The 12,673-nt window shown below is 41.5% G+C and overlaps 1 protein-coding gene across 1 annotated transcript in view; it reads left to right on the plus strand.

The window, feature by feature from the left end:
* The window catches only part of tmc7 (transmembrane channel like 7), a 101,321-nt gene that overhangs the window by 49,716 nt on the left and 38,932 nt on the right, over positions 1-12,673 (plus strand). The window contains exons 7-9 of the mRNA XM_043712160.2: positions 806-953; positions 4,627-4,800; positions 11,940-12,097. Of these exons, the coding sequence (XP_043568095.1) occupies positions 806-953; positions 4,627-4,800; positions 11,940-12,097 (480 nt within the window). The remainder of the gene's footprint in view (positions 1-805; positions 954-4,626; positions 4,801-11,939; positions 12,098-12,673) is intronic.

The following is a 12,673-nucleotide window of genomic DNA, read 5'->3' on the forward strand; positions in this document are numbered from 1 at the left end:
ACTGCTATTTGTCATTTTTACAAATGATCTGGATGGGGGCGTAAAAGGATGGGTTAGTACATTTGCGGAAGATACTAAAGTAGGCAGGGTTGTGGTTGGTAGTGTAGCTTTCAGTGTCCATATGCATAAATCCCTGAAAGTTGCCACCCATGTTGATAGGGTTGTTAAGAAAGCACATGGTGTGTCGGCGTTTATTGGTGGTGGTGGAGGATGAGTTTCGGAGCCACGAGGTCATGCTTCAGCTGTACAAAACACTTGTAAGGCCGCACCTGGAGTATTGCATACAGTTCTGGTCACTGCGTTATAGGAAGATGTGGAAGCGTTGGAAAGGGTTCAGAGGAGATTTACTAGGATGTTGCCTGGTATGGAGGGAAGCTCTTAAGAGGAAAGGCTCAGGGACTGAGGCTGTTTTTGTTGGAGAGAAGAAGGTTGAGAGGTGACTTAATCAAGACATATAAGATAATTGGAGGGTTAGATAGGGTGGACATTGAGAGCCTTTTTCCTCGGATGGTGAAGGCTAACACAAGGGGACATAACTTTAAATTGAGGGGTGATAGATTTAGGACAGATGTCAGGGGTAGTTTCTTTACTCAGAGTAGTAGGGGGTGGAATGGCCTGCCTGCAACAGTGGTAGAGTCGCCGACATTAAGGGATATTTAAATGAGTGTTGGATATACATATGGATAATAATGGAAGGGTGTAGGTTAGATGGGCATCAGATTGGTTTCACAGGTTGGTGCAACATCGAGGGCCGAAGCGCCTGTACTGCACTGTAACATGCTATGTTTTTGTGTCAATTTCTTAGGGCTGTGGAAGGTTTCAAACAAAGCTTCATAAGATCTGAAGATCGATTTCAGAGTTTCTGTAATAAGATTTTTGCTGGCTGGGATTTTTGCATCACTGATCAGCATGCTGCAGAGCTGAAGCATAGCAGTCTTCAGTATGAACTGAAAGTAAGTGCTTTTTTTTGTAGTTTGTTATAGAATAAGAAGAATTTAAGAAAATGATGGTCTGTTGAAAAGGGTTTGGATTGGGAAAAGGCCAATGTAGACTGGGAACAACTACCTTTCGGAAAATCTACAGCAAAACACTGGCTGATCATCCAAGTAAATACCCTGTTCCCACTTTCTCCCCATACCCCTTGATCTCTTTAACTGTAGAAAAAGCAATATACCTCCTTAGCAACATTCAGTGTGATAGGGTCAGGGTGAGGAAACAGAAATTGCTTTCTGTGGCAGAGACTTCCACAGGCTCCCCACTCTGTAATGAAGAAATTTCTCCTCAGACCTAACTGGTGTACCCCTGATCCTGGACTCCCCAGTCTCAGGAGCGCCTTTCCTGCTTTTATCCTTTCGAGGCTTGATAGAATTTCATACATTTTTATGAAATTCTGTCTCGTTCCTCTAAACAGGTGAATGTAGTCCTAAATGATCAAGTCTGTCTTCAGTTACACCTCAAATACTGTGTAGTTTTGCTCTCCTTATTTAAGGAAAGATGTAAGTCCCTTGGAAGCAATTTACAAGATTGATACATGGAGTGAGTCGGTTGCCTTAAGAGAAAGATTGGACAGACTGGGCTTGATTTCATAGAATTGTAGAAGAGTGAAAGGTGACTTCATTGGCGGGTATAAGATCCTGAAAGTTGACTTGACAAGGCGAATGTGAAAAGGATGTTTTCTTGTGTGTGTGTGAGGCTAGAACTAAGGGTTACAGTTTTAAAATTAAGGGTTCCCCTTTTAAGTCAAAATTAAGGTTTTATTTCTCTCGGAAGTTTGTGCAGCTCTGCCTCACAAGGTGATGCAAGTGAAGTTATTGAATATGTTAAATATGTAGATTGTTGATAGGCAAGGGGATTAAAGGTTATTGAGGAGAGATGGAAATATAGACTCTCAAACATGTAACGCATCACCCTTGATTTTATTGAATGGTAGATTAGACTTGAAGGGTTGCATGATCTACATTGGTTTTAATTTGTGTATAAGTTAAGATTCAAGCAGGTCTGCTGCTTCACAAGATGTTAAGACCACACAGAGTGCTCAACTCTGTAATTATGGCTTCCTGTGAGAACCTCTGATCATCATGTTACATAAATCACATGCAATTCTCTAAGTATGACCAATCATGACCAATAATTTTGAGACTCCAAAAGGAATCTTATGGTGTACCAGAAATAATAAATGTTAGAAAACAAGAGGAAGAGAGTTATTTTGTTGAACTTCAGACTTAACAATGATGCCCTCTCTTTCCCACAACAAGCAACTTTGACTGGAAGATCCAATGAGCTATCATAACATAAGAGTTCAGAACGCAATTACACCTGATATTTGCATTAGTACGTTTCTTGTATTTTGTGCTAGGATTCCTGAATTTTATGAAAATAATCTCATTAACTAACTGGATTTTGAATGAATGATAGATTAGATTAGATTCCCTACAGTATGGAAACAGTCCCTTTGGCCCAACAAGTCCACACCACCCCTCCGAAGAGCAACCCACCAAGACCCATTCCCCTACATTTACCCCTAACTAATGCACCTAACACTACGGGCAATTTAGCATGGTCAATTCACCTAACCTGCACATCTTTGGACTGTGGGAGGAAACCGGAGCACACGGAGAAAACCCATGCAGACATGGGGAGAATGTGCAAACTCCACACAGACAGTTGCCCGAGACAGGAATTGAACCCAGGTCCCTGGCGCCGTGAGGCAGCAGTGCTAACCACTGAGCCATCGTGCCCCCCTTTGTCTTGCAGTTAATGTTCTTTTTAAGATAAACTACAACCTATTGGGATAGAGCAAGCATTTTTCCAAAAGAGTGCTGCTAAATAAAATTTAAGGAAGAATTGCACATACTAAACCAGGCTTAAATAATAAATCTAAGAAATAAATAAAACAGCAAAAGTTTAATTAAAACAAAAGTTCCATGTACTGTAATGTAAAAGGGAAAGGTGCTAAAACAATCCAGCCGTGCCATGTTATCACATGTCTGAATGGATGTCAATCATGTATTTCAGCAAGTTGCACTGACATTGTACAGATCAGTATTGAGGTTCATTCTACAGTTAGCAATGGGTTATTAAACATAGAAGAATACAGCGCAGTACAGGCCCTTCGGCCCTCAATGTTGCTCTGATCCAAGCCCACCTAACCTACACTAGCCCACTATCCTCCATATACCTATCCAATGCCCGCTTAAATGCCCATAAAGAGGGAGAGTCCACCACTGCTACTGGCAGGGCATTCCATGAACTCACGACTCGCTGAGTAAAGAACCTACCCCTAACATCTGTCCTATACCTACCCCCCCTTAATTTAAAGCTATGCCCCCTTGTAATAGCTGTGCCCCCTTGTAATAGCTGTGCCCCCTTGTAATAGCTGTGCCCCCTTGTAATAGCTGTGCCCCCTTGTAATACACTTTATCTTAAAGAATCAAAGTGTGATAGAAAGGGTTTAGAGAAGACTATTTCATATAATTTCAGACAATTTTGAAATAAGTTATGAAGAAATGTTTGTATGGAAATCACAACTGTAGGGAATCATGATACAGGACACAAATATTTGAATAGCAGGGAAGGGAAATAGCTTGAGAAGGAAGTAATTTAGAAGTGCTTGAAAATTTGATGGAGTTGAGTAAATTAGGTACATAAATGGAGGACTGATGCAGCAGGTCTGGCACACCATGCCTGATTTTCCATAGCCATCAATGGAAGAGTGGGATGTATAATGTGTGACTTAACTTCAACCAGCAGGTTTCTGCCACTGCTTAAATTAGAGTGGTGCTGGAAAAGCACAGCAGGTCAGGCAGCATCTGAGGAGCAGGGAAATCGACGTTTCGGGCAAAAGCCCTTCATCAGGAATGAAGGCAGGGAGCCTCTAGGGTGGAGAGATCGGGGGGTGGTGGGGGGGGGGATGCGGGGGCAGTTGGGAAGAAGGTAGCAAAGAGTACAATAGGTGAATGGGGGTGGGGTTGGAGGTGATACAAAAATGGCAGTTACCCATTAGTGCATGAATTTTTAAAAAATCTGTAACTATATTTCAAGCCTTTCGAAGTTGTCAATTACCCCGTCACTTCGTATCTGTATCTCTGCCATTATTAAATTTGTTCAGGAATTTTTAATCTTGGGCCTTGGTCAATAAAAGTTTCTCTTTCTGTGTTTCAATGTTTCAGTGCTGTTTCTGCCATTTTGATGCCCCTCATGCTTCTATATGTTCTCTCGCAAAGACCAGTTTCTGGGCTGAATTGTCAGGTTAACTATATTTTTCTCCTTCAAAATAGTGGAGTGTCAGTTCAGAGGGTGATTCAGCTACAAAACCTGTCCAACATACTTAATTTATTTCACAAACCAATGTGGGCAGCCAGTGAGGTAATCTGGGAAGATGCAAATCAGGCCATAAAATCAGAATCCTGACAATATGAGGCATTTCCAAAGCTTGTGGTTTAATTGATACAGAATTGTCTGTGGTATCGCTAAGGTTAAATTTATATTGGATTAATAAGTTATTGCTTGAGTGCAATCTAACATTTTAAAATGTTCACTTTCTGAAAATTTAGCTTTGACAAACCAATGTCAGTTATTTCTATTTTATCAGGATTTAAGAATTAAACTCGTTTTTTTTGGCAATAGACTGACTTGAACGAAGAAAGAATCAAACAGAAGATTGCAGATAGGACGAAGAAGGAAAAGTTCAGAATCTACCTCTTGAGAGTTTTCTTGAATTTGGTAGTTGTAATGATATTGGTCACTTGCTTTTACTGCATTTACAGAACTACTGTTTACTCTCAACGAGCTCATAAAATTGTGAGTATTCATTTCATTATTTGAAATAGTGTCTGTGATGTAACATTAATACTACTTTTGCAATGAAGAGTTGAATTTAAGAATGCTACTGTGGGATAAGGTGCATCTTTAATCACATGCAAAGTACTTATATTGTTGTTATAGTGCAGTGGTGAAGTGTACTGATGCTATGTAACATTTACGTAACGTTTTGAGAACTGCATGCATTCTTTAAATTCAAATATTTAGATCCAGGATTAGATTGTTAAATTAGATTTTGTTCCTGCATTTTGAAGTCAAGGAAACTGTAATCCCTGTAGACTCCGTGAACCCAGTCATTTCATTGACTATGACCCCACCTGCTGAGGCTGTGAAAGATTCATAGATTCGTATACTGCAGGGAAGGCTCTTTGGCACATCAAGTATGCACCAACGTAACTACCACAAAGTGCTTGGTCATCCCAATTTCCTGCACTTGTTACATATCCTTGAATGTTATGATATTTAAAGTGCCCATCTAAATATCTTTAAAAGGTTTGTAAGTTTTTCAGCTTGCATTACCTTCTCAAGTAGTGCATTCCAGATTCTTCATTGCATGAGCAAAGTTTATTTTCTGAATCTCCTGTCCCTCAGCTAAAACTATGCCCCTTCGTATTGACCCCTCAGCCAAGGGGAACAGCTGCTCTCTATTATATAATGTTATACATCTTAATCATGACCCCCCCTCAGTCTTCTCTGCTCTAAAGAAAACAATCCAAGCCCATCCAGTCTCTCCTTATAGCTCAGTTTCTCCATCCCAGGCAACATCCTCATGAATCTCTGGTGCTATCATATCCTTCCTGTATTAAGTTGACCAGAACTGCACACAGACTGTGTTTTTCCAGCACCACATTTTTCAGCTCTGGCCTCCAGCATCTGCAGTCTTCACTTTCTCCTAGTTGATCTTAACCTGCTGCGAATCCTCTTGCAAGGATGCCTACCTTGAAGAAGCTCTCCTCCTCCCTTTACAAGGATCTCAGTGAGTCCCTCTCTCAGTGCACCCCCCAGGTCATCTCCTCTGCCCTGAAGATTCCCAGCGCCCCTCTCCCAAATTCCCTCCCCCCTACCTTTTATCTCAGCCCTCTTGACACACCAGCCTCATTCCCGAAGAAGGGCTTATGCCCGAAACTTCGATTCTCCTGCTCCTCGGATGCTGCCTGGCCTGCTATGTTTTTCTAGCACCACATTTTTCAACTCTGGTACTCCAGCATCTGCAGTCCTCACTTTCTCCCAGAACTGCACACAGTATTGCAGCTATGGCCTGATCAACACTCTGTACAATTCCAACATTATTTCCTCGCTTTTATAGTGCGGTGAGGAAGGCATATGGCGTACTGGCTTTTATTGGTAGAGGAATTGAGTTCCGGAGTCCTGAGGTCATGATGCAGTTGTATAAGACTCTGGTACGGCCGCATCTGGAATATTGTGTGCAGTTTTGGTCGCCATACTATAGGAAGGATGTGGAGGCATTGGAACGGGTGCAGAGGAGGTTTACCAGGATGTTGCCTGGTATGGAAGGAAAATCGTATGAGGAAAGACTGAGGCACTTGGGGCTGTTTTCACTAGAGAAAAGAAGGTTTAGGGGTGACTTGATTGAGGTGTACAAGATGATTAGGGGGTTAGATAGGGTCGACAGTATGAACCTTTTCCCGCGTATTGAGTCAGGTATTACAAGGGGGCATAGCTTTAAATTAAGGGGGGGTAGATATAGGACTGATGTTAGGGGTAGGTTCTTCACTCAGCGAGTCGTTAGTTCATGGAATGCCCTGCCAGTAACAGTGGTGGACTCTCCCTCTTTATGGGCATTTAAGAGGGCATTGGATAGGTATATGGAGGATAGTGGGTTAGTGTAGTTTAGGTGGGCTTGGATCGGCGCAACATCGAGGGCCCAAGGGCCTGTACTGCGCTGTATTCTTCTATGTTCTATGTTCTATAGTCTAAACCACATTTGATGAAAGCAAGTGTCCCATATGCCTACTTAACTATCTTGTTCACGTGCTCTGCTGACCTCAGGGATCCGTGAATAATTACCCCAAGATCCCTCTGAGCTGCAATTCATTAAATACTATCTCATTTTGTTGTTTCTTTCAAAATGCTTCACCTCATACTTATCAGGGTTAAGTACCATTTGCCACTGATCTGCCCATCTGACTAACCCATTTATATCCTATATCTGGGTTAGAGTGGTGCTGGAGAAGCATAGCAGATCAGGCACCTGCACCACTCTAATCCAGCACCACTCTAATCCAGACTCTGGTTTCCAGCATCTGCAGTCCTTGTTTTTACCTATATCCTCCTATGACCTACACCCATCTTCATTGTTAACCACCTTGTCAATCTTGGTGTCATCTGCAAATTGCTTAACATTCTCCCAACATTTTCATCTATATAATTTATGTATATGACAAACAATAAGGATCCCTATAGTTATCCTTGTGATACACTGCAGCCAGTTTCTGATCCATCTTGCCAAGTTTCCTTGAATTCCATGTGCTTTAATCTTCCCAATCAATCTCTCATGTGGGAGACTGTCAAAATATTGTCAAAGGCTTTGCTAAAATCCTTATAAACTACATCAAGTGAACTTCCCTCATCCCTACATTGGATCACACTTGTTAGAAATTTGAACAAATTTGTTGGGTATTATCTCCCTCTGACAAAGCCATGTTGACTATTCCTAATTAAGTGGGTATTAATTCACTTCTTCAGGGTTTTCTCTAATAGTTTCTCTACCACTGACGTGAGACTCATCGGTCTGTAATTTCCTGGTTCATCTTTACCACTCCTTAAAAAGAGGAAGTACGTTAGCCATCCTCAAACATCCTCTGTAACACCACCACAGACCCCCAACAATCAAAGTGCCCCGGTAGCCAGAGAGGATATAGAATTTTGTGTCAGAGCCCCTGTAATTTCCTGTCTCGCTTACCACAGCAGCCTGGGATGCAATTCATCTTGGCCAGGGAATTTGTCTATTTTTAAGACCGACAGAGCCTCCAATACCTCTCCATTTCCTGTGTCAAACTGTGCAAGTTTCTCACAGTCTCTCTTTCTGAATTATGTACCTACATTTGCCTTTTCCAGTGTGAAGTCTGAAGAGAATGTTCATTCAAACCCCTTCCAATATCCTGTAGCTTCAAACACAAGTTGCCCTCTTTGTCTATAATGGGCCCTAATATTTTCCTGGTTAACTTCTTCCCTTTAATGCACTTATAAAATATCTATGGATTTTGCCTAATCCTATTTGCAAGTACTTTCAGGTGCCCCTTTTTGCTCTTCTAATTGTTTTTTTAAATTCTCTCCCACACTTCTTGCATTCCTTTCGGGCTCAATTGCTCCATTTGGACTTGTTAAAATCCCTACTCTTCTTCTTTATCCAGTCTTAAATTGTCCTAGACATCCAGGATTTTCTGAATTTACTGCTCCTTCATTTCCCTTTAAAGATGCATGTTGGACCTACACCCTTTTTGAATGCCCCCTATTGCTCTGCTGTAGACTCACCCAGAAGGGGCTGGTCCCAGTTTATCATGGCCAGATCCTGCTTTATTTTCGCCAATCCAAAGCCATCTTTTGTAGGCCATCTTTTCCTTGTCCAGAATAAATTTGAACCCTGCAGTGTTGTAGTCGCTATCGCTAAAATGTTCCCTCACCGACACATCAAACACTTGTCCGGTTTCTTTCCCCAGCAACAGATCCAGCACTGCACCGTACCTAGTTGTGCCTTCTACATATCGATACAAAAAACTCTCCTCGATGCATTTCAAGAAATCTGCTTCCTCTAAACCCTTCACAGTATAACTTTCCCAATTTATGTTGGGAATGTTGAAATCCCCCAGTGTACTTACCTGATTATTTTTCTTACACACCTCTGTGAACCATCTACGTATTTGCTCCTCTATTTCCCGCTGACCCTTTGAGGGTCTATAATGCACTTCCAGTAGAGTGGCTGCCTTCTTAACATTCCTAAGTTTTACTTACAAAACCTTGTTTAAGAACCCTTCTAAATACTTACCAGGGTGTTGCAGGGTGTGGAAGATTTGAGTTATAAAGGAAGGCTGGACAGGCTGGGAGTGTTTTTGCTGGAGCATAGGAGGTTGAGAGGTGACCTTATAAAAGTGTATAAAACAATAAGCACTCTGGATTGGGTTAATAGTAGTTGACTTTTCCTTAGGATGGGTGATTTCAAAACTAAGGGGTACATTTTTAAGGTGAGAGGAGAGAGAGTTACAAAGGACATAAGTGACAACTTGTTTACACAAAGGTGCGTTCGCGTGTGACATGAACTGGCTGAGGAAGTGGTACAATGTTTAAAAGACATTTGGATAAGTAGATGAATAGAAAAGATTTGGAGAGATATGGGCCAGGAGCAAGGAAGTGGGACTAGTTTAGTTTGGGATTATGTTTGGTATGGACTGGTTGGACTGAAAGGTCTGTTTCTGTGCTGTACGATTCTATGACTATATTATCTCTCCTAATTGTAGTAATTGGCTTCTTAATTAATAGTGCTACACCACCACCATTTTTACACCCTCCTCTGCCTTGTGTAAAAATCCATTAGCCCAGAATGTTGAGTTGCCAGTCCAGCCTTTCCCTCACCTATGTATATGTGATTTCAACAATATTATACCTCTGTGTATCAATCCACACCATTAATTTGTCAGTCTTACTATTAAACTCCTAGCATTACAGACCATCCAGCCTTGCCATACTCTCTTGACATTCACCATAGCTGAACTCACTGTACCTTGCTTACCTTGCTGTAGAAAGATTTGTCTGTTTCATCAATATTCTGTGTCTCCTCCCCCTGCCAGACTAATTTAAACTCCTTCTAACAGCACTAACAATGACGTTGGTCCCAGTGTGGTTCAAGTGCAGACCATCCTGTTTTTACCTGTCCTACCTTCCCTAAAAAGGTTTCCTGTGATCAATGAATCTAAAACCTTCCCTCTTGCACCAGCTTTTGAACCATGCATTCATCTGTCCTATTTCTAAACTCGCTAACATGTGGCACTGGGAATAATTCAGAGTTTACAACCATTGAGATCCTTTTTATACTACTACCAGACTCCCTGAATTCTTGATTCAAGATCTCATTCCTCACTTTGCCCATTTTGTTGGGACCAACTTGTACCTCAACCTCCAGCTCATCAACCTCTCCTTTCAGGATACCCTGAAAGGCAAAATGGTATGTGACTTATTCTTTTAAACAATGTTTTTAATCGATTGATTGATTTATTGTTGCCACATGTACCAAGAAACAGTGAAAAGTGTTGCTTTGCCTGCTATACGGGCAGATCATACCATGCAAACTGCATTAGGGTAGCAGAAACAGAGTGTAGAATGCAGTGTTACAGCTGCAGAGAAAGTGCAGAGACAGAGGTCAGAATTAATATTTCAGAGGTCCACTCAAAAGTCTGAAAGCAATTGGGGAAGGAGCTGTTCTTGAATCAATTCGTGTATTCAAACTTTTATATCTTCTCACCTATAGAACAGGTTGGAAGAGAGTATCACCAGGCTGGATGGGATCTTTGCTTATGTTGGCTGCTTTCCTGAAGCAGCAGGAAGTATAGGTGGAGTCAATGGATTGAACGCTGGCTTCTGTGATGGACTGGGCTGTGTTGATGACTCTGTAGTTTCTTGGTGTCTTGGGAAAAGCAGTTGCCATATTAAGCTATGATGCATCCGGATAGGATGCTTTCTTTGTCACATCCATAAAAATTAGTAAAAATCCTTGTTGACATGCCAAATTTCCTTGCCCGCCTGAGGGATTGTTGTGCTTTCTTGACTGTCATTTTAGCTTGGGTGGACCAGGGCAGAGTGTTAGTGATCATCACTCCCTGGAACTTGCCACATTCGACCATCTCCACCTGGGCACCATTGATGCAGACAGGGCATGCCCTCCACTCTGCTACCTGAAGTCAATGACCAGCTCCTTCATTTTGCTGATGTTGGCTGGAGAGATTGTTGTCTTTACACCATCTGCTGAGAACTCAGTCGCTTTCCTGTACTCTGTCTCATTGTTGAGACCTGACCTACAAGAGTGATGGTGTCAGCCAACTTGGAAATGGGATTTGTCCACATTTGATGAGGTTATAAGGAGTATAGTAGGAGACTGAGTATGCAACCTTACTGGCACCAGTGATGAGGATTATGGTGGATGAAATGTTGTTGCCTGTTCTTACTGATTGCGGTTGGTGGGTCAGGAAATCGAGGATCCAGTTGCACAGGGGGCACCCGGGCCATCTGTCTCAGAGTTTAGAAATGGGTTTGTTTGGAACTGTGATGTTGAAGGTTCAATACATAGTGTCTGACGTAGGTTTCCCTGTTATTTAGATGTTCCAGGGATGAGTGTAGGGCCAGGGAGATGGCATCTTCTGTGGACCTGTTGCGCCACTAGACGAATTGCAGAGGATCAAGGCAGTGGGTAGGCTGGAGTTGATGTGAGCCATGTCTAACCTCTCTAAGCATTTCATAATGATGAAGATCAGAGCCAGTGGGTGGTAGTCATTGAGGCACAATGCATGAATTTGTTTTTGGCACCAGGACGATGGTGGTCTTCTTAAGTGTGTGGGGACTTCCAATCACAATAGGAGAGGTTAAGAATTTCTGCAAATACTCCCACCAGCAAGTCTGCACAGGATCTGAGTGCATGGGTGGGGACACCATCCAGGCCAGTCACTTGCCGTGGTTGTTAAGAAGTACAGATTATGTTTAACCACTAGTCAACCCCATATATTCTGTTGTTTCCTTAGTTTTATTTAAGTATTACATTCTAAATTGTGTGCCATAATGTGGAGGAGCTGGTGTTGGACTGGGGTGCAAAAGTTTAAAATCCCCATAACGCCAGGTTATAGTCTAACAGGTTTATTTGGAAGGACTAGCTTTTGCAGCACTGCTCCTTCATCAGGTAGGACCTGTGGCGCAGGACCATGAAACACAGAATTTATAGCTGCTATACATTCTCTGTCTTATGGTCCTGCTCCTAGGTGCTACCCGGTGAGGGAGCAACATTCCGAAAGCTAGTGCTTCCAAGTAAACCTGTTAAACTATAACCTGGTGTCATATGATTTTTAACATTCTAAATTGTGAAATGGCTTAAATGTGATTGATTTTACTTTTATTAGGCAGATAATGTTGAAGCCTTCACATCTGATCTAATCATTGAGTACCTACCATCTATTGTTATCACAGCAGCTAACTTTATCACACCACGCCTGTTTGAATGTATAATTCAATTTGAAGACTACTCACCAGCCTTTGAGATAAAATTTATGCTTATCAGGTATGTATCGACGTATTGCCAATGCAGTGTATTTTTATAGTTGAGACTAATATATTTTCTGACATGAATTTGAGGTGGTAAACTATCCAAAAGGTACAACGGATTGCAAAAGTTATGTTTTATTCTTGTTGGCTTAATTATTTAAATTTGTCTGATGAGGTACTATTTAAATACACATTGATGAATTCATGATTTTATCGAAATTCGATTTTTGAAAAGATCTGTGGATGATTTCATGAAAAATCAGTTGTGATAAACTTACATTGTTTTGTGAAGATTCTCCTATAAGCATGACGTTATGCACCAAATGACTCCTAGTTATTGAAATCTACAGCAAAGAAAAAGGCCCTTTGGCCCATGTTATGAGAGTTTCTACCTCTTCAAACCTTGTAGGCAATGATTCTTATCCCTTTCTGGGAGAAAAGATATTTCGTCTCAAATCCTCTAAACTTTCTGTACCTTACCTTAAATCTATATCCACTGGTAATTGAGCCCTCCATCTAGGGGAAAGGTTACTCTTGTCTACCCTATCAATGCCACTTATATTTTTATACTTTTCAATCTTGTGACTTCTCA

Source organism: Chiloscyllium plagiosum, unplaced genomic scaffold, assembly GCF_037043375.1.
Source record: "Chiloscyllium plagiosum isolate Xiang-an unplaced genomic scaffold, Cpla_swu_hap1 HiC_scaffold_20, whole genome shotgun sequence".
Lineage (NCBI taxonomy): Eukaryota > Metazoa > Chordata > Chondrichthyes > Orectolobiformes > Hemiscylliidae > Chiloscyllium > Chiloscyllium plagiosum.